This window comes from Ursus americanus, chromosome 2 (assembly GCF_024610735.1).
Source record: "Ursus americanus isolate L20-20 chromosome 2, mUrsAme1.1.p, whole genome shotgun sequence".
Classification (NCBI taxonomy): Eukaryota; Metazoa; Chordata; class Mammalia; order Carnivora; family Ursidae; genus Ursus; species Ursus americanus.
Window position 1 is genome coordinate 102,416,109 of NC_142128.1, and position 22,785 is coordinate 102,438,893.

Here is a 22,785-nt window from a genome sequence, read left to right on the forward strand (position 1 = left end):
ATATAATAATGATGAAAAAGTTGAAATATCATGAGAATCACCAAAATGTGACAGAGACAATGATGTGTGCAAATGCTGTTGGAAAAACGGTGCTCATACACTTGCTTGACATGGGCTTGCCACAAACCTTCATATATTTATTTTTTTTTAAAAAGCGCATTATCTGGGAAGCACAATAAAGCAATAAGATGAGGTATCCGATAGTAGGACTACCTGATGTCCAGGAGACTGGTTTGTGGTTATCTTGGTAACCAGTTCAATGCTGTACAAGGACCTGGAACATAGGAGGTGTTCCTTTTTGGAGGAAGGAGGGGAGGAGGGAGAGCGGTCAATACAATGGTAGTGGTAAGTGCCGAGAAACTAAATGGGAGAACTGGGTGTGTGTTGGAATTTTCACCCTCTCAGTGAGCGTCCGTGCCCCTGGGCTCTCTGCTCCCCTGGCCTTTCCACCCCTTCAGAGCTCCCTCCCCCCCAAACCGTGGCTTCCAGATGGAGAGCTGATGTGCTCACCTGGTCCAGGTGTCGGGGTCTCAACAGGGAGACCTGTTGTGTGTGGTTTCACACGGAACACCTGATACTTGAACAGGAGCCCCTTGGACCATGGGGTCCTTGTCTGCAGAAGAGCTATGGTGGAGATCCCAGCCCTCCCTCAGGTTGCTCAGGGAAGGCCCAGGGGCTGGCTGACCCCATGGCAGGGGCAGCTCCCCACATGTAGAGGAGAAAAATCACAAATGCCTATAAGATTCTTAAAAATGAAATTCCCTAGTTTTGCTTTTTTGCTTTTTTTAAGAAAATGATAGCCATGTTCCCTTTCCCGATCTTTCACTGAAATAATGGTCACTGGACCACTGAATAATGGTCAGCAGGAAGAACACTGAGATTCCTGAAGGCTCAGGGCTCTTCCTGTCTTTTTACCTTGTCTGACGGCTCCACCCAGACTGATGGAGGAGCACCTCGCAATCTGTCTCGCACACTCAGAGAAAACTTCCCTTTACTGGTCTGGCTAATCGCTAGTCGAATCAGTGAAGCAGAAAATACTTACTGAGAGGGTCTGCTGTGTGAAAGTTTTGACAGAAAAATAATGTGGGGGAAATTTCCCAAGTATATGATGTACCCAACCCAGGATCACCTGTAAGTTGTTTTATAAGAGCTCGAGTGAATCCTTCACATTTCTGTGGGTCTAGAGAGCATTTCATACTGCTCCTATGTAGGGGCGCCCGGGTGGCTCAGTCCGTTAAGTGTCCAACTCTTGGTTTCAGCCAGGTCGTGATATCAGGGTCATGAGGTCGAGCCCTGCGTCGGGCTCAGGGCGGAGTCTGCTTGAGATTCTCTCTCCCTCTCTCTAAAATACATAAATAAGTCTTTTTAAAGTTACTGCTCATACCTTACCTGATGCCCCTGACAGATGAGGTCAGTGGGGCAGATAGTCTCGTTCCCGCTGGAAAACTGAAGGAGTGAAGGCGTGGACACGTTCAGGAGCCTGTCAGAAGTCACCCTGAGGTTGATCCAGGTCCAGTTTGTTCAGTTTCATGTGTTGATTAAATTCTTCTATTAATCTGAATAAGGCCCGGCGTAGTCCTTGCAGTTCAGTGGGGGAGGCGGACCTGTGGGCAAGTCGTTAAACCCAGGCTGGAATCCCAGGCTCTGTGCTGAGACTCGCTAGTAGGACTCGGTGTGCGGACATCCCAGCAGATCTGCTGCGCTTCGTTCCTCGTGCGAGGCTCTGTTGTCGCCGCTGTGTGCAGAGCCCTTGGAGAGGCATCGCACACCCGCGGCCGCAGAGGCAGGAGCGCAGCCAGACATCTAGCTGTGCGTTTACGCGATCCTGCGGGCTGGCTGGACGCTGAGGCCACACCAGCCCGCCTCACGGCCCGCCCTCTGCCCTTCTGCTTCCCTCGGGCCCAGTTCCATACTGCCCTCCTCATGTCTTCTTGCGATGTTACCTGGCCTCCAGAAGCTTCCTTTGTTAACTGTTTTAGCATCTCCTCCTCCTGGTACCAAAGGAGGAGCCTGACAGCAGCAAACGAAAGATTCTTGGAGCAGCATCAGCAAGTCTGCCCCGAGGCCCGGGGTTAAAGCATGTCCTGACCCCCCACTTCCTCTTTGGCTCTGGAAGTCACTGAGTCTCTTGCCTGGTTTTGATGATCAACCGAAGTGCAGCGGTGTGCCCGGCCGTGTTGCGGGGTGGCGGGAACCCTCAGGTTCAGAGTGAGGAGGGTCACGTGAGAGTCCCATGACCCAAAGCAAGGCTCTGAATCCCTCTGCATAGAATTTTCTTCTTTTTAAAATGAAGATAATCCCTACCCCATAGAGTGGTTTGGAGAAGTAAATGAGGTAGCGTGTGAGAGGTTTTTGCCAACGCCCAAGTATTTTGAGACTATAAAGGATTTTTTTATTGTTATTAGGAATCGTCATTCTGATCATTCTCCCGCTCTCCAGTCCCTTCAGCTCTTGGGTCTGTCGTTTGGGGTGATACGGTGTTTCCTCTGTTGAACAGTTATGTTCATGGCTCCCCAGCATTTCACATGGGCATGTTCTGGTTCCCCGAGTTGAGTGGGAATTCCACAGGGGCCCTGACTTATGTACCTTTTGTATCTCCTGGCACCACCTAACAGAGACACACGTGCCCCAAACAGAGCAAGTTCCTCCAAAGACGGACTTGAATGAATGGATTTTTATTTATTTTTTTTTTAAGATTTTATTTATTTATTTGACAGAGAGAGCCAGCCAGCGAGAGAGGGAACACAAGCAGGGGGAGTGGGAGAGGAAGAAGCAGGCTCCCAGCAGAGGAGCCTGATGTGGGGCTCGATCCCACAACGCCGGGATCACGCCCTGAGCCGAAGGCAGACGCTTTAATGACTGAGCCACCCAGGCGCCCCATTGAATGAATGGATTTTTAAATGAATTGAGATCTTTAAAAGCCCCACCCTGGTCCTGTCCTTTTCACTAATATGTATATGTGATATCCCTTTGGCTAGTGGACCAGATCCTGTCTAGACCTTTGCTGACCATTTACTAGCAGAGCGAGGCTCTGATCTTGCCAATTCCAGTGTGTGGCGAGGGTTTTCCCATGCCAACAAGCAATTCTGGGACACCAACTAGGTGTCCTATAATTCAGTTCAGTTCTGACAGGTCTGCCCAGAGGTAGCATCAGATGCCACAGGTTAAAGGATGATGATGATGATGATGATGATGATGATGATGATGATGATGATGATTGTAAGAGGCTATAAATCAGGAACAGCCAGAGGGAAGAGAGGCCTGGGGCACAGTCTGGGGAAATGGCACAAAGTTTCCATCCTCTCTCAGAGCTCACCACTCTTCCCGAATCTCCAACCCGGAAGCTCTTGAAACCCCATTCTTTAAGGTTTTTATAGGGGCTTCATTACCTAGGTATGATTGATTAAATCATTGGCCATTCACAACTGATTCAGCCTCCAACTCCTCTTTGCTCCTCAGAGGTCAATCACGTGGCTGGTTTTCCTGGCAACGAGCCCCCATCCTTAGGTGCTTTCTGAGAAAGTCACCTTATTAACATAACAAGAGACATTTTTCTTGCTTGCTGCACTTAGGAACTCCCATGGGTTCTAGAAGCTCTGTGTCAGAAACTAGGATGAAAACCAAAGATACATCTGTCTTGTTACAAATTACGATGTCACACAGAGGGACAAGCAGGACATGTCCATTGCTTTGCAAGCTCCTGGGACGTGGGAGCCTAGGAGCAGTCCAGTTTCGTTCTGCAGAAAGCCTCTCTTCCTGAGTTTTCTTAGGGCTCAGGTAACCTGGCGAGGGGAAAGTGAAGATCTGTTCTCTGCCTTTTGAAACTGACGTTTTCTTAGCTATTCTTTCTTAGAAACTCTGGAAATAATAGGATGAAAGAATTTGAAAAGGGTTTCAAAGGCTGATTTTGGAGCAGAAATGAGAAAACCTTCAGACACAGAAATTGGTTACAGATTCCATTAGGCCAACCTCCTCCAGGAAAGGAATCCACTTAGCCCAACCCTGATTTGGTTTAGGCTTTCATCTCACTGGGCTCAGCTGAAATGCTTATGAACGCTGCCCCAGGGCAGTCCTGGGGTCCATTTGCAGTGTTTCTCTCCTCCTTTCTCCTGTCTCTAATCTGTTTTCATTCCTTTCCATTTATTTCTTGGAAGAATTTTGTTAGCCACTAACTTGACTTCTTGGAGCTCACGGGCGACCGTCTTCGTCTGGGCTGTCTTGTCAGTGAACCTGTTTCTTTCCTAGGAGTTCTGCACGCTGCTGACTCCCTCACCCTGGGCTAGACAGGCTGCTTTGCTAGTGCCTTGTTAGGTGAGGGCAGGTTGGAAAACACCAGACTTCTTGCCCTTCAGTAATCATCTTTTATTTAGATGTAAGTTTTTTACATTACACTGTAGTGTTCGTTTCCTTTTTCATTTCATTTTGTTGAAACGTTTTACATTTTGAGGATCTTTTTAGCTTTTGCCGGGCCTGAGCAGGGAGCACAGGTCACAAGTCCTAGACATTCCTCTCATTCTCACAGAACTATTAGCTTATCCAGGGAAAGCTCAAAGCACAGCCATACAGGTCTCTGTCTCCTCCAGCCTACACCCTAAATTTAAGGCCCCCCAATATGGCTGATTTAGAGCATGCAATTCTGTGGTTCCCATTCTTGAATCTGCTACAGTGATTCTTCAGCTCTTTGATCACCTTCTTAATTAGAAATCTGATAAGAACCACTGAGTCGCTAGAGAAAAATGTGCATACACACACCACCTTGTACACTGGGTGGGGGCGGGGACTTCAGGGACTGCCTGGAGCCTCTCCTTGGACTCTGTAAGTGCCTGTAGCCTCTGGGTTAAAAAGCTATCTTCTAAATGTGAGACATCACACCTTAGCATGTGGGCAGATGGGATGGAGAGAGGGACAGACAGATGTGTTATACCATAGTCATCCATAATGCCTTCCAAGAGTTATTTGAATGTCCCGGGCTCTGATACATACGAATGCCCTCTGTGGACTTCCAAATAGAGAATATTGGTTTCAAGTGTATGTTTCTGAACCAAAAAAGGAGACTTTAAATAACAGAATGGTCAGTAAAATGAAAGCATAGTGATTAAGTCCTATTACAGGAAACAAGCAGAAATGTACCTACCGGCAGTGTAAGCCCAGTACAAATAAGAAGCCAAGTGGGGAATCTGGACTTTTATCTCCACCTGGCAGTGACAAGGTGTTTTCTCTCCATTATTCTCTTCATTCTCCTACTGGAGCAACGTCCAAGAAAGCCAGCTAAAACAGAAGGTTTAAATAAAATTCAGAATCTCAACCAAATGTCCAGAATGTCCAGATTTCAATTGAAAATCACTTGTCATACCAAGAACCAGGAACATCTCGATCTTAATTGGGGGTGGGGGGAGACAATCCATGGATGCTGACAGAGGTTTTAAAGCAGCCGTTATAAAAATGCCTCAATGAGCAATTATGAACACCCTCAAAACATGAAAAAATAGAAAGTCTCAGCAACAAGATAGAAAATATAAAGAAGATGCAGGGTGTCTGGGTGGCTCAGTCGGTTGAGCATCTGCCTTCGGTTTGGGTCACGATCCCAGGGTCCTGGGATCAAGCCCTGCGTTGGGCTCTCTGCTCAGTGGGGAGTCTGCTTCTCCCTATTCCTCTATCTCTGTGATTTCTCTGACTCTTGCTGTCTCTCAAATAAATAAAAAATCTTAAAAACAAAGAAAATATAGAGAAGATGCAAATGGAAATTGAAGAACTGATAAATACAGTTACCAAAATAAACAGACTGGTGCTTTACAACAGAATGGAGAGGACAGAGGAATGAATTAATGAACTTGAAGATAGAACAATAGAAGCTCCCCAGTCTTGAAAAACAGAGGAAACAACTGAATAAAGGTAAAATTGAACAGAATTTCAGGGACCTGTGGGACCAGTAACAAAGATGCAAAATTGGAGTCCCAGAAGGAGGAAAGAAAGAAGGCGGAGTGGAAAGAGTACTTGAAGAAATAACGGTGGAAGCATTCAAATTGGAAAGCAAGAAATAAAATTATCTCTGTTCACAGATAACATGATCGTATAGAAAACCCTAAATAAGCCACCAAAAAACTGTGAAAACTAACAAATTCAACAAACTAGCAGAATATAAAATCAATATGCAAAAGTCAGTTGTGTTCTTATACAATGACAGTGAACAATCCAAAAAGGAATTAAGGGAACCTTTCCATTTACAATAGCATCTAACGGAATAAAATACTTGGGAATTAACTTAACCATGGAGGTGAAAGAATTATACACTGAAAACGATAAAACATTGCTGAAAAAAATTGAAGACGTAAATAAATAGAATAACATTCCATGGTTTTGATTAGAAGACTGAATATTGTTAGATGTCCATACTGCTCAAAGCCATCCATAGAATGAGTGCAACCTCTATCAAAATCCCAATGATTTTTTTCTAGAAATAGAAAACTCTATCCTAAAATTCAGGTGAAACCTCAGGGGACCCCAACAGACAAAACAATCTTGAAAAAGAAAAAAGTTGGAAGGTTCACACTTCCTGATTTCAAAATTTACTATAAAGCTTGCAGTAATCAGAAGAATTTGGTACCAGCAAAAGATGGCCATGTAGACCGATTGGAATAGAATAGAGAGCCCAGAAATAAATTGTCACATATATGTTCAAGTGATTTTTGACCAGGGTACCAAGACCACTTAATGGGGAAAGGACAGTCTCTTCAACAAATGATGTTGGGAAAACTCGATATCCACATGCAAAAGAATGAAGTTGGACCCTTAATACTGTTTTTAAAAAGTAACTCAAGATGGAACAAATACCTAAATATAAAAGCTGAAACTATAAAACTCTTAGAAGAAAACACAAAGGACAAATTTCATGACATTGGGTTTAACAATTTCTTGTATATGACACCAAAGGCACAGGCAACAACAACAACAAATAACCAAATTGGACTGCTTCAGAATTTAAAACTTTTATGTATCGAAGGGCACAATCAACAGTAAAAAGGCAACCCACAGAATAAGACATTTTTGCAAATCACATATCTAAAGGGATCAATATCTAGCATATATAGAGAATTCCTAAAACTCAACAAGAAAACAGCCCAATAAAAAAGTGGGCAAAGGGGATGCCTAGGTGGCTCAGTGAGTTGAGCATCCGACTCCTGATTTTGGCTCGGGTTGTGATCTCAGGGTCATTAGACTGAGCCGTGCATCAGGCTCCGTGCTCAGTGCAGGTATGCTTGGGATTCTCTCCCCCTCTCCCTCTGCCCCTCCCCCTGCTCACAATCAATCTATATATCTGTATATAGATATATAGATATAAATAAATCTTTAAAAAGTGGGCAAGGACTTGATGAGACATTTCTTCAGAGAAGATCGACAAATGGCCAAAAAGCACATGAAAAGATGCTTAACCTCACTATTCATTAGGAAAATGCAAATCAGAAACCACACTTCTCACCCTTTAGGATGGCTATTATCAAAACAAAACAGAAAATGTGTTCATGTGGTTGTGGAGAAATTGGAACCCTTGTACATTGCCAGTAGGAATGCAAAATTGTGCAACTGCTATGGAAAATAGTGTGGTAGTTCTCAAAAAAAATTATAAAACACTCCACCCAATAGTAGCAGAATACATGCTCTTTTCAAGTGCCTACAGATCATATACCAAACCACACACTGGGCCATAAACAAGTCTCAGTGAGGATAAAAGGACTCCAGTTGCCCAGAGTAAATTCTCTGACCACATAGAATTAAATTAGAAATCAAGAACACAGTATTTGGAACAAAGTCAAATCCACACCACCGACTTCTGTCTGGGACTTGGTTTGCCCCTAGAATTACTCTAGTCCAGTCTCTTCATTATTTAATTGAGGAAACTGAGGCACAGGGTGGTGACATGACTTCTTTAAGGTCTCTCAGGTACTCGATACACACTCATTGAGCTGATTGATTAGTTAAATATAGCAACATGAAGCAGCCCTTTTACTGCCGGTGGAAGGCACAGCTCTGAGCTCACATCTGCATCCCCTCCGGGGGTCCCCTTGGTCTGTGCTGATCCTTCCCTCCCCTGGACACCCAGTGCCTCACAACTCCCTTGATCACAGACTTCCCTGCTCTAATTCTGTCTCCTTCTTGTGCCAGAGCCCTTCCCTGGGTAAGACCACATCTTACTGGTTAGAGCTGCTTAGACAATATTTAGTGAATGAATGGATCCATGTTTTCACTAAGTGTTGCCTCCCAGCGTAGGGAGGCGGGGGACACGGGTCGTTTCTGTGGATCCTACTTGGTTCTTCAAGGTGTAGAGCAGAGCAAAGCCAGCAGGGGCGCTGCTGAGCTCAGGCGTGTCATCAAAGGCTGTGGAATTCTCTGCTGCCCATTGTAAAGAGCTCTTGCTCTGGAACTGCTGGTTATTTGTAGGTCTGGCTTCTTACATTTCCTGTCTTGGATGCCTCAGACCATGTCCGCCCTCCCCCTCCTCCACTCAGCTTTCAACCTGAGATGTGCAGAGTTAGAAAACTTGCATGTTTTTCCCTCTTGTGATGTGATTCCAGAGGTTCTTATCAGGCATGCATTGCTTTTCCTCTCATTTTATATACATATTTAAATCATGCTTGGGGAAGTCATTTATTGGATTCCCTCGGGCTCATGGTAGAGAGTTTATGAGATCTTTGATAAGCTTAATATATTTGTATTAAAAATTAATAAGCAAGCTATTGTTTGCAACGTTAAATCATAATTTGTTTTAACATATTTAATATAAGACCACATTTGAAAATTACTTAAAAAGATGGGATAAGATGGAAATCAGTTCTGGGACCCTGTCTTTATTCCAGAATGAACCACGCCCGTCACGTGGCAGACAGACATTGCCGCCATCTCTCATGTGACATGTAGAGTCCGTACCTGGTGTGGCAGCCCCCTCGGAGGCTTCAAATGACTCCTCTGCGGAAGATTACACGCAGGCTCTTTTTAAATGCTACTATTAAAAAAATAAAATGTAATGGGAAGAGATAAGCTTTTCCCAGTGCAAGCCGGCTCCAAGTTTATGTTTCCTTAATCTGTTTTATATACTGCTGCAGGAAATGAGACCACAATTGTCCTTTCTGGCATGCTTGTGTGTGGCGGGTGGCAGGGGCTGAGCGAGGGGAGACGCAGAGCTACCGGAAAGAGTTGCTCTGGTTTGCCGGGGATTTACTATGACCTTATTTTGGAGGGCAAAGCCCTCCCCCTCTTCCCACTGGGCTGAAGGGTTGCGGCCCCCATGGAGAGCTGTGCCCACAGCCACGGGGTGCTCTCATCCTGCATCACTGAGCACTGTGGCCCCAGCTCACCTGTCCGCCCGGCTGGCGCCCAAGACAAGGACCAGATATCCCCCATCAGCAGGCCTGAGTCTCCAATCACCTTCAGTCCCCTGGAGTGACATGTCGTTCGCACACATACAGAAGACTGTCACTGCCAGGCTTTGCACATTACTGAATCCTACTTCTTCCTTTCCTTTCTCTCCCGTTCTCTTCTGCGCCCCCCCATCGCTCATAAAATGATCATGTCTGCTTGTTAATTGTATCTATATTTAGTTTCACCTTCTAGACGAATGATGTCGATGTTTTTTTTCAGTTTCTTCAAATCAGTCCTCTGCCCCAGCTCTACCCTCTAGGTCCTCTCTGCTTCTAGCCACCCCCGTGGACAAAATCTTCTAATCTCAGCGTCTCAGATCTTACACATGACACCCAGGGGTCTCCCCCTGCCCCCGCCTTTGCTTCCTGTGCTGCGTTCACCACCCCGTAAGAGAACACAGAGCATCGTCACGAGCATCTTGGTGGGGAAGACCCTGCGATCCGTCTGGATGTCTTGGAAGCCACGTTGACGTATAGGGGAGCCTCGGGTCCCTCCCCTGTAGGAGGAGGCTGTGCAGTGCCGTCATGGAGGGAGCCCTGGGTTGAGTCCTGAAGATCAGCGCTCACCCTGTGCCCACCTCTCAGCCTATACCGTGAGGACTTTGGGCCTCATGGCCCTCATTGGCCCTTTGTAAGGAAGCAGGCGTGGAGGTGTGGGAGGGAGGCCTGGGGACAGCCACGCAGCTTCCCCTTCCTGCCTGTGGCTCTGAAATTCCACAAGGCTGCAAGGCTGCAAGCGGCCTGCCGAGACTCAGGCTCTTGTCCTGCTGTGGGACGAGCAGGAAGATTCTGGAACAGTCACAATTAACTTGAGCTCTTAAGGAGCAGACCTGATTTCGAAAGTTGGAAGAAAGTGAAACTTATTAACTGGAGGAAAGGCCGACAGGAAGGAAGATTGGAGACTGTGCTATGTTTAAACACATGCAAATCAACCTCACCTCGTCAGAGTGCTAGGAAGATGACCTTTGTCATTTAGCCTCTTGGTCAAATGTCCAGGACATCCTCGAGGGGAGGAACCTAGGGAAATACGGCCAGGAGGGCACAAGAAGCTGTTCGGGGCCTCCTCCTGGGCAACAAGGCCAGCCCTGATCCGTCAGAGGGTTTCCGTGAGGGACAGCGATGGAGGTGAGCCCTCCCAGGTCAGGCCCGACCTTTGTCCGGACTGCATGTTAGTGGGGCCCAGTGGAGGGTTATTTCCCTTGATGCAAAGACGTTTTCGGTCAGGGCCTTCTGGCCCATTCGTCTCCTGCCCGATCCCAGAGACATCTGGCCCCCTGCTGAGTAGAAGGGACGAGAACATCCAAGAGAGCTTTCAAGTAGGAGGATTTCCTGTGAAGGACTTGAAGCAGCTCTCTGATCCCACGGCCATCCTGCTTTCTGGCAGCTCTCCGCCTCAGACCGCAGGTGTCCAGACCGCCTGAAGACCCAGAGTCGCACCCCAGGGGGGCGGGGGGATGAAACAAGACGCATTTGTTCCCAGAATGGGCCCAACATTTGTTTTTGATCTTGTGTCGGTTGGGATCTCATGGAGCGTGGCTGCCTGCAACGTGGGAGACACCCCCCCAGATGGGCTTGCGGACACCGTATGCCCACGGGCAGACCCACTCGAGTTCATCAGAGGCCTCGGGGTTTGCCAGCCGGGACGTCACCGGGGCCGGGCCTGGCTGGCTGCGGGATCACATCTGGACCGCGTGCGCGCTGCTCTCTGCCAGGCTGGAGACCAGAGCCTGAGCTGGCCGGGCTTCCTCTTCCTGTCTCTTCCCTACATCCAGAGCCCTCTGCCTGCCTGTTTGCCTTCATTCCAGGCTACAGAGAACCTTTTAAAGAGGCGGGAAGGAGGCCAGGAACACAGGCAAGGAAAAGAGTCCTGGGTCTGACCGCTTAGCTGCTCTGGGTTTCCTCCCCACGGAAGGAAGGGCTCCGAGGATGTGACCATGTTGCTTCCCAGCTCCGCAGTCTCTGGCTGCAAAGCTCTTCCTACCCAGCAGTCCCTGGAAATTTAGCTTAAGCAAATCTTCCGCAAAGATGGAAAACGTCCTAATTTGGAAGAGCTACATCGTGTCAGTGTTTGTAAAAATCGGAAGTGACCCATGTTTCCGAGAACAGCTTAGTGAATGAATGATGGTCTGTGAACGTGATGGAATTAATCGTACACGACCGCTGAAGTGGTAATTATGCTGGCTCTAAATTCGCACTGCATCATGACTAGCTGCTCTTGTGTGTCGAGAGCTACGGTAGCAGTCCTTCTCAACCCCGAGGGCACGTTTCCTGCATCGCACGTGTGGGGTCTGGGCGTTGGGGTCTCTCTGAGGCTCCCCGGTTGATAATACTGTGCGGCCGAGGCGAGAGCCCACGTGCCAGGAACTTGTCCGGGTGGGTGCCTAACAGCCACCAAGTGACGTCTTCACGCATCTCCTGAGGGCACGTCCGCATTCAGTACGGTGGCTTGGTCCTCCCCGCTGGCCCCCGAGTGGGCAGTGCAGGCTTCTACTGCTTGTCTCTAATTTATTGACTGCAAAAATATCATTGCTCTGTAACAAGCCCTCCCAAAACGTGCAGAGTAAACTCGCCGCTTTATCATGCCCACAGACCCTCCGGATCAGGAGTTCGAACAGATCACAATAGGAACGGCTTGCCTCTTGTCCACAATGTCTGGGGTTTCAGCTGGGAAGACTGGAGCCTGGCTCCCTTCTGGCTAGCAGCTGGAGTCATCTGGACGCCTTGTTTTTTGGGTTGGTTTTTTTTTTTTAAGATTTTATTTTTAAGTCATCTCTACACCCGACATGGGGCTCAGACTCACGACCCTGAGATCGAGAGATGTGTGCTTTTCCAACTGAACCAGCCAGGGGCCCCCGGACGCTTCTTTATGCAGATGACCTGGAAGACGGACTCAGTGAGGACTGTCCACCAGAGCCCCACACGTGGCCTCTCCGTGGGCTTGGGCTTCTCACAACACAGAGACTCATGGTTTCAGGAGCAAACATGATCGTGAACAAGGCAGAGGCCGTCTGGCCTTTTTCACCTAGTCTTGGAAGTCAGTAGCACTCCTTATATCGTTCTCTTGGGAAGTGGTCACACGCCCACCCAGGTTTTAGAAATACCACGGAGGCAGAACTGACACGACCTAGTGGGGGACGACTGAACATGGAGATTGAAGGAAGCGATGGTCAAAACGCTGGTGCTTTAATGTGCTAGGACGTGAAACAAAGACACGGAAATACCGACATTGCAATCACCGCGCAAAAAGATGAGAACTAAGTGCATCAGGCAGAAATGAGATCTCACTTTAAGGTGGTGGCAGCACGGTGTTTCATCTTTAATATTACTTCATCATTGTTAGTAGTCTTCTGAAACCTCAGTACCCGCCGAACCTCTTCACCAACAACCCCCGAAGATCATTGTTGGAAACCACACCCCGGCGGGATTCAAGTCCTGAGAGCTCCAAACACCACATTAGAAATTCACCCCGTCCCTTGCTGTGTGGCTTGGGGAACCACAGTGCTGCTCCCGCTGTGGACCGCGGGGTTCGCCCTCCTGGGATCACAGGACAAAGATGAGTGGGCAGGGGCCCACCTACTTTGGGATCAAGATGTTGCCGGGTGGACTGGGGAGCCCCCCTCCCCGCTCCGGACGCTGAGGCTTCCACCCAGCCCGTCCCCAGGGTGTTGCCAAAGGCTCTTGGTCTCACGGCAAGAAGGAATTCAAGGACAGACCAGGCACAGCGGTTGAGCCGTGCAAGCAGGTAAGTTTATTCAAGTGAGCGTATGCTCCCGAGATGTGAGCACGGGCCAGCTCAGGGGAGAGCTGCCTGCACTGGGGTCTGGGTCTCTGTCTTACGGACAGCTGTTAACTGGAGGAGGGCAGTTCTTGGGAGCAGCTTTTGGTGCCTTTTCTCCCTTACTAGGTCAGGGTGTCCAGCCTTCTTTGTCTTGGGCCTGTCTGGTTGGATCCGGCTTCTTGTAGCTCTGTTTTGAACTGTTGCCAGGACAGGTCTCTAACCACCGCCCCTCCCCCAGAGCTGCCCATGAGTCCCCCTTTGCGGGCCTCCAGGCATCCTGTTAAAACCTAACTAACTGCCTACTCTGACATAATCCATCTTCTTTCTTTTTCCTTTAGGCTTTTGATATTATGAGAGTGACCCATGGCAGAGAGCACAGCCTGATTGAAGATCTGATCCTACTTTTAGAAGAATGTGACGCCAACATAAGAGCGTCCTAAGGGGCCCAGGAAGGATGGCTTCTACCCTTCTTGAATGCCTTACAGAGGTCACACACCCTACTCTGTCGTGGGAGCCTCCCTACTGGGAATGCGATTCTCTGTGCGTGTACATAAACCAAGGCCGACATTCAGCGCGAAGCTACAAGAATCATTAGTTGTAGAAAAGCACAATTACGATAAATATCAAAACCTTGTTTGAAAATGCCGTCTAGTAATCGTCTGCTTCCTCACTGGTGACTTCAGTGTTTAAGATCTCAACGTTAAGGAGAGAACAAGTTGTAACTTTCTCCTTGGATATCTGGGGGGATAATTGGATTAAACATCAATGTTTCCACAAGCAAAAGCTTATTGTCTATTTTGTCAAGAAAACAAGAGTTTCAGATGTTTTCTTTACTATTTGTGGTAAGTGACGTGTGTATCCCTTATTTACTCCCAAATACATCTCTAATACAAAAAAATGGTGTCTCGAATCCTGGAAAGAAGTCATCTTAGGTGTTACTAGAAAAGTTCCTAGAGTCTTAATGGAAAAGGAAAAAGAAATGTTTTCTCAAATGTCTTGCAGCTCTTTGTGTAACTCTCGCTTCTGCGCATTTTGTACCGTTTCGTACATGTCATGCTTTTTCTGTTCTTGGAGTTTTTTTCTAGTAACTTCCCTACATCTGTGGCCTGACCATGTGACGTGCGCGCCCCGAAGCTCCATTTTCCTGCATCCCAGCTCAAAACGGATGTTTTTGTTTCTTCTTTCTTCCTCTCCACCTGCTTTTCTACCTTTCTGCGTTATTCAAATTCAGAGAAACTTTTCCTCTGGGGGGAAAAGGGGGTGACTTCTTCTGTGGCTCCATGACCCTGTGAGCAGTTTCGTCCCTCCTGCTTAGATGGGCTCGGGCAGTCAGTACAGTAATGAGGGGGCTCCGGTCACCCACACCTGATTTTACAAGCAAGGAAAGGACGTACTTACTGGGGGTGGTGTCCTGTTCCCCAGTCCCGGGGATTCTCCCGCCTTCACAGGAGCCACGTGGCCACCCCGGGTGCAGGCCACTGTCAGGGTGACCCACGGAGGCCTGCTCGAGCCGGGAGGAGCCAGCCTCGCTTGGCAGCAGAGAAGGCTGACTGCCGGAAGCTGGAGCCGATGTGCCAAACGCCTGGCGATTGCTTTGATCGTGGAAGTGGGCACGACATCCGGCACACTGGTACCTTCCGCAGGCTGTCGGCCGGCTTCTGCTGGCCCAGGCGTGGCTGACCGTGGCCGGGTACACTCATGGCCAGCAGTTGCCAATAGGTCAGCTGGGGAAAGGAGGGTGATGGGGTCACGCAGCCACTGGGTTGGCCCCGCCTCGTTCATGTGGCAGCAGCGTTCTAGGAAAAGAAAGTAGCCAGGCCTCCGTATGCAAGCACTTCCCACGTCTGCTGGTGTTGCATTTGCCAATATCCCATGGGCCAAAGCCACACACAAGGCCAGCCCAGAATCGAGGGCAGGTAGCCTTCTCGCAGTCATCCTATGGCAAAGTCATGGGATTATGGAGAGGAAGGCAATCCACATAGCAGTCCCATGTTGGTGTTCCAGAACATTCAATGAATCGGGTGAAATTCATAGATCTTCTTTCTAGAAAACCATAGCCACCCAAACAATTTGCTCTTAGGATCAGGGACTGTTGAACTCCCTGTGGTCCATCAGTGGACTCCCCGGAGTCCTTCATCTAACGAGAAGGAGACTTGCCACCTTTCACAGTCACATGCAGGAATGACACTGGATCATCATTTTAAATTCATTAAGGAAAGAAAGAAGCCGTAACAGAAGGCAGGGGTCGTCACTCACAGGCCAAATGAGCAGGGTTCACTGCTAGAACCCTGTGTGGGCCAATTTCAGAGGGAAATTTATCCGTCAGCGACAATCCCTGATAAGGCGATTTGCCCTCACGCCTCCTAGAGAAAGCGTGACAGGCTTTTCGATCCCTCTCCGCTCACGTCCCGTTGTCTGAGAGAACATTCTCTTAGGAGGGAGGGGTTCGGCTTGCCTGGCTTCTAATAGAAAGCAAACAGGCAATGGTAAACATTTACCCAGCATCTTGATAGCAAAATAATTTGGGGGACAAGGGAAGGGGACGGGGAGTGTAGTGTTAAATCTGTGTCCCCCGTGGCTGACGATTTATGGCTGCCCCAGCCTCCATGACCGAGATTTCATTAATCCATAGTCATCGTAGCGGCAGGCTTTTTGCATATCAGTAACCTGACGCCATTAGTCGCTCCTCTGGGATGAGAACACATTTAAACTGAAAATGAACACACTGGGCATAATTTATGGCCGGGCCGTATGAATGCCAAGCGTGCAGGGAAGGAGGCTGCCTGGGAAGCCAGCTCACTATAGGAGCTCAGGGCCGGCTTCCTCCAGCCAGGCCAGAATGCTGGGCAGCAGAGAGGGTGGCCCGTGCCACACGAGGCCACACGGCCACAGACCACAGAGCCCCCCGCCCCCCGGGTCCAGCTTCACTGCAGGGGTGACAGAGGAAGGCATACGGGGAGCCTGCCCTGGAGTCAGGTCTGGAGAATTCTCTTCTGGCCCAATCAGGAAATGATGTTACACTCTGAGAGAGGAGCCCACTGGGATTCCACAGGGAGAAGATTCTGGGCATTATCTTCGGAGCATCATAAAACCGTCTGACAAGCAATCATCGGCAGAAGCTTCAGGAACACACTGGAGCCCTCCTTTTACCTAAGGTCTGTAAGAGATCAGACTGGGGGAGAAGGGCCAGCAACACCACCACCCCCAGCATGAGATGTTCCCCTAACCTTTCAAGGTTTGGAAGCACCAGAATGCTATGGTCTCACAATGAACTTGTCAAAGCCAGTTCAGAACATCAGAGACCAGTTCTCTGCCCTGCATATTCAGCTCCATGCTACCATCATCCTTCCAGCTCTTCAGCACAGAAACTCAGAGTCCCCGACCCTCTCCTCTGACAAAGGAATAAGTTCTGTCTATCAGTCCTTCAAAGTGCTTTTCTTCATTTTGGCCATTTTTATACCTTATCTGTTCCCGGGCTCTTTGCAGACCCCAGCACCTCGTTCCTCACCCCTGCAAAGACCTCCTTACCGCTCTCACCCCTCCTTTCTCTGTCCTCCATCAGCGCTGCCAGAGGCACCTTCCAGAAATACCCGCCTCCTCATCTCTTATAACCCCCTCTGCTCAAAAGCTTGCAGTGGCTCCCCATGGCCACTAGACTGAAAGTCCAGTCTTCAGACTGGCATTCATGGCCCCAAGCCACCGATTCGTGGCTCCAGACCCCTGAATCTTAGACTTCCTGGTCCCCACATGCACCTGCTACTCTAGCTGGATCCATACTTGCCCCCTGCCCCCCACCCTGCTTCAGTCTCCTGAATTGTGTCCTCCTCTTCGTCAGTTCCTTGTTTGTTCATACTGACCTAATCCCCTTTCTTCTCCATCTGTCTCAATCTTACCAATTCTCAAAGACTTAGCCTGAGCTCCCATCCTCCTGTTTCTTTCCTTCTTTAAATTGAAATACGGTCTAGTCTGTAACCATAATTCTTCTATGTGATGCCCAAGTCCTCTCAGCTTTGGCTGTTGAGATGTTCTTCAGGTTAAATGTCTTGTGTGTTCCTATCATTTTGGAAACACTTTTTTACTCCGAGGTACAGCGAGACATTTCAGGCTCACTTTATGCTTTCCCACTCTAGACTTGGAACTACCCGTTCTTTACAGAGCCCTGGTCTTGTTTCATAAGGAATGGTATTCAGGAACCCTGATCCCCGCACGCTGTTTGCTTATTGCTACTAGGGTGATGTGTCTTTCTAGACCTTTTAAAAATCATGAGTTCACACTGAAACTATCAGTTAAAATCCAATACCCAGGGTGGTTCTGCGTTTCCCTCCTTCACATGCGTACCTCACTGACACACGAAATAGGTTTGAAATTACTACACTACAACCACTTACCCACAGCAAAGCTACGAAGTAATATTTTTACATTTTTTCTAAGGTTTTATGTCCTTAGGCAAAAACTGTATTGTCACAGCACTATGTTTAAAAGTGTAATCATTCTTCTTAGTGTGGCTGTGTCATCAATTTGATATCCAATTGGGTTTTTTTCTATTCAACTTTAAGGTTTTCCCCATTACTACTTTATGTTGGTAAATAAAAATCAATAAAATACATAATATACATTAACATAAATTTTCCAATTACAGATAACTCCATAATGAATCATCTTGCACATATGTTTTTTTGTGTGTTGCTGGAAATGCATCTTTAGGGTAATTTCCCAGGAGTGGAATTACCGAGTCAAGGGTACGTGCGTATGTAAGTTTATTAGGCGTCGTCAGATTTACCTCGAGAGGGGTTGCGGAACGGTGCCTGCTTCCCCGCAGCCTTGCCACCAAGCTGGGTTTTTCAGGTGTTGAATTGTTTGCTAAGCCGATGCATATCTCAGTGTACTTTTAATTTTCTTATTGGTGGAGTTCGATGTCTTCAAACATGTAAGAGCTTTTTGTCTAATTTTTTTGTGAACTCTATACAGGTCTTTTGTCATTTTTCCAATTTTATGGTCTTTTTTCCCCTTATCTTTAGTTGTCTCTATATTAGGAAGTTTTTCCCTTTAACTGTAACATTTCATCTCAGTTTGTCACTCATTTTCTGACTTTGCTTTAATATTTTGCCCTGAATTCCTTTGAATAGCATTTTCAAAAAACATTCCATAAGAAATCTACTCCAGGAGAAAGCAGGGTCCTATTGTAAAGTTATAATAGCACCACCAACCTTCCCAGATGGTCCTTGATTCTTTTTTTCATTATTATTTATTCAAATTCAATCAGCCGACATACAGCACAGCATTGAGTTTTGAGGTAGTGTCCAGTGATGCCTTAGTTGCGTATAACCGCGTGATGTGATGAGCACTGGATGGTCCTTGATTCTAGGCAGTTCCTGGGTTGAGTGGATATTTTAAAAAAAGATTTTTCTACCGCCCATTCTATGATCTTCCTGTCCTCAGCCAGCACCTGGCCTACTCGAGGTTCTTTACCTGACAGAACGATTCAGTTTACCATTCCTGAGCTGTCTGGGTACTTCGTGGTCTTGCCTTTTTGGGGTTGCCTCAGTGTTCCGTCAGACTAATTTCCATGTTCAAGCAGCCCCTGGTTCAGATGTGGTCCTCCTTCATCCCACTGTATGACAGCGATTTGATACTGGGATTCGGTCCATTCAACCAGAACAGTAATGGGTTGCTTTGCCCATTGATTCAGAGACAGGATGAGTCCCAAGTGGCCATAAGGCCATGTCAGTTTCCACAATGATGGAGCCCTTGTTGTATCCGCTGGAGGAATCCTGTCTCCTTTAGGAACCAAGACATACAAACTAGTAGATCTCAAGGTCACAGGGATAGGAAGCGAAAATGCCACATTAATAACTGTAATTGTGAGACAAAATTATTTACAGCCCCATTTAAAGATCAATGGCAACCTAGCATATTAAAAATAACTGTAGAATAAAGACTATAAGTATCCCAGTTTTGCTTCCCACAAGTACTTTCTTAACACCTCCTGGATGAATTTAATTCTCTAATCTTTCAAAAAATGTATTTATTCTATTTTTTATTGAAGTATAGTTGACACACAATATTACATTAGTTTCAGATGCACAACCTAGTGATTCAACAACTCTATACACATGCTGTGCTCACCACAAGTGTAGCTACGATCCGTCACCATACACTATAACAATACCATCAACTACGTTATTCTGTACCGTTCATCCCTGTGACTGACTCATTCTGTAACTGGAAGTCTGTACCTCCCACCCCCCTTCACCATTTTGCCCATCTCCCCATCGACCTCCCCTCTGACAGCTACCCCTTTATTGTCTGTATTTATGGGCATTTCTGCTTTTGTTCATTTGTTTTGTGTTTTAGATTCTACGTATAAGTGAAATCATATGGTATTTGGGGTTTTTTGTCTGAATTACTTCACTTGCAGTAATACCCTCTAGGTCCATCCATGTTTTTGCAAATGGTAAGATAGCATTCTTTTTCATGGCTGAGTACTATTTCGTTATATATATCACATCTTTATCCATTCATCTGTCACTGATTACTTAGATTGATTCCATATCTTGGCTATTGTAAACAATGCTGCAATAAACATAGGGGCGCCTGTATCTTTTTGAATTATTGTGTTTATTTTCTTTGGGTAATTAGCCAGTGGTAAAATTGCTGGATCATGTATTTCTATTTTTAGTTTTTTGAGAAAATTCTATACTGTTTTCTGCAGTGGTTGCACCAATTTACTATTCTGACAGTGGTGCACAGGGCTTACCCACATCATTGTATTGTGTTCTTGTAATTTCTTGCCTTTTTGATAATAGCCGTTCTGACAGGTTTGAGGTAACATCTCATTGTGGCTTTGATTTGCATTTCTGTAATGATGAGTGTTGTTGAGTGTGTTTTCATGTGTCTGTTGGCCATCTGTGTGTCTTCTTTGGAAAAAATGTTGTTTCAAGTCCTCTGCCTATTTTTGATGGGGTTATTTGTTTGTTAGGTGTTGAGTTGTATAAATTATTTATGTAGTTTGGATGTTAACTCCTTACCAGATATATCATTTGCAAACATCTTCTATTCGTTAGATTCCTTTTTTGTCTTGTTAATGGTTTCCTTTATTGTGCAAAAGCTTTTTAGTTTGGTATAGTCCCAACAGTTTATTTTTGCTTTTGTTTCCTTTGCCTGAGGAGAGCTATAAAAAAAAATATTGTCAAGGCTAATGCTGAAGAGATTAATGCCCATGTTTTATTCTAGGAATTTTATGGTTTCAAGTCTCACATTTAGGTCTTCAATCCATTTTGAGCTTATTTTTGTGTGTGGTTTGAGAAGGTGGTCCGGTTTCATTCTTTACATGTACTGTGTGGTTTTCCCAGAACCATTTGTTGAAGAGACTGTCCTTTCCCCATTGTATATTTTTGCCTCCTTTGTGGTATATTAGTTGACCATAGAAGCATCATTTCTGGGCTTTCTATTCTGTTCCATTAATCTGTGTGCCTATGCCTGTGCCAGTACCATTACTGTTTTTATTACTATAGATTTGTATTATACCTTGAAATCTGGGATTATGAGACCTCCAGGTTTGTTTGTTGAGACCAAGATTGCTTTGGTTATTTGGGGTCTTCTGTGGTTCCATTACAAATTTTAGGAGTATTTGTTCTAGTTCTGTGAAAAACACTATTGGTGTTTTGATAGGGATTTCATTGAATGTGTAGATTGCTTTGAGTAGTATGGACATTTTAACAATATTAATTCCAATCCATGAGCATGGTATATCTCTCCGTTTGTGTTCAACTGTTTCATTAGTGTTTTTAGTTTTCAGAGTACAGGCCTTTTACCTCCTTGGTTAAGGAGGATTTTTTTTCTTAGTGTCTCTGCTACTTTTTTATTAGTGTATAAAAACAAATTTCTGTATATTAATTTTGTAACCTGCAACTTTACTGAATTCATTTATTCTAATAGTTTTTTGGTGGAATGTTTTAGATTTTCTATATATAGTATCATGTCATTTGTAAACAGTGACAATTTTACTTCTTTCTTACCATTTTGGATGCTTTTGTTTCTTTTTCTTCTCTGATTGTTGTGGCTATAACTTCCAGTACTATGTTGAATAAAAGTGGTAAGAGTGGACATCCTTGTCTTGTTCCTAATCTTAGAGGAAAAGCTTTTGGTTTTTCACCATTGAATATAATGCTAGCCGCATGCTTATCATATACGGTCTTTTTATGTTGAGGTTATTCCCTCTAAACCCACTTTGTTGAGAGTTTTTATCATAAATGGATGTTGAATTTTGTCAAATGCTTTTTCTGCATCTATTGAGATGATCAACATCAAACATACCAGCATTCACATTATAAGGGCTCCAGAAGGAGAGAGAGAAAGAAAGGGGCAGAAAACACAATTGAAGAAGCAATAGCTGAAAACCTCCCGAACCTGGGGAAGGAAACAGACATCCGGGTTCAGGAAACAGAGAGTTCTGAACTCGATGAGTCCAAGGAAGTCCTCATCAAGATATATAATAATTAAAATCTCAAAGATGAAAGATAAGAGAATTTTAAGAGTGGCAAGAGAGAAGCAACTAGTAACATACATGGGACACCCCTTAAGACTGTACACTGATTTTTCAGCAGAAATTTAGCAGGCCAGAAGAGAGCGGCATGATAAATTCAAAGTACTGATTGGAGAAAAACAACCAAGAATGCCTGGCAAGGTTATTGTTCAGAGTTAAAGAGAGATAAAGAGTTTTCCAAACAAACAAAACTTAAAAGTGCTCATCACCACTAAATTAGATAAACCAACTAAAATACTTTAATTCCTGAAAACAAAAACATTCCCCTTGGAGAAAACTGGAAAAATGCTATCACAAAGCAGAAAGTAAAAATTCCATTTCCTTCAAATGTGCAGAGATCTACCCTATTTGCAGTTGGCATGTTTCCCTCAAGTCTTTTTTTTTTTCTTTTCTTTTCTTTTTTTAGTTGAAGTATAGATGACACACAATATTATATTACTTTCAGGTGTACAACATAGTGATTCAGCAATTCTATACATTACACTATGCTTACCACGGTAAGTATAGTCACCATGTTAGTATATGATGTTATTATATTATTTTTTCCCCGTGGAGTTTTTAATTTTTTCTTTAAATTCAATTTAGTTAACATATAGTGTATTTTAGTTTCAGAGGTAGAGTTCAGTGATTTGTCAGTTGCATATAACACCCAGTGCTCATTACATCAAGTGCCCTCCTTACTGTCCATCACCCAAATACCCCATCCCTGTACATACCTCCCCTCCAACAACCCTCAGTTTGTTCCCTATAGTAAGAGTCTCTTATGGTTTGCCTCCCCTTCTGTTTTTATCTTATTTTATTTTTCCTTCCCTTCCCCTATGTCCATCTGTTTTGTTTCTTAAATTTCATATATGAGTGGAATCATATGGTAACTGTCTTTCTCTGACTTAGTTCACTTAGAATAATACCCTCTAGTTCCATCCACATTATTGCAAATGGCACTATTTCAATTGTTTTTGATGGCCAAGTAATATTCCATTGTGTATATACATAAACCACATCTTCTTTATTCATCTGTCGATGGACATCTGGGCTCATTCCATAGTTTG

General features: G+C 45.6%; 1 protein-coding gene across 2 annotated transcripts in view; it reads left to right on the forward strand.

The window, feature by feature from the left end:
* The window catches only part of SMYD3 (SET and MYND domain containing 3), a 691,979-nt gene extending 670,680 nt beyond the window's left edge, over nucleotides 1-21,299 (forward strand). For both annotated transcript variants that reach the window (XM_045796289.2, XM_045796297.2), the window contains exon 12: nucleotides 13,530-21,299. In XM_045796289.2, the coding sequence (XP_045652245.1) occupies nucleotides 13,530-13,631 (102 nt within the window). In that variant the 3' untranslated portion in view covers nucleotides 13,632-21,299. The remainder of the gene's footprint in view (nucleotides 1-13,529) is intronic.
* The last annotated feature ends 1,486 nt before the right edge of the window (nucleotides 21,300-22,785 follow it).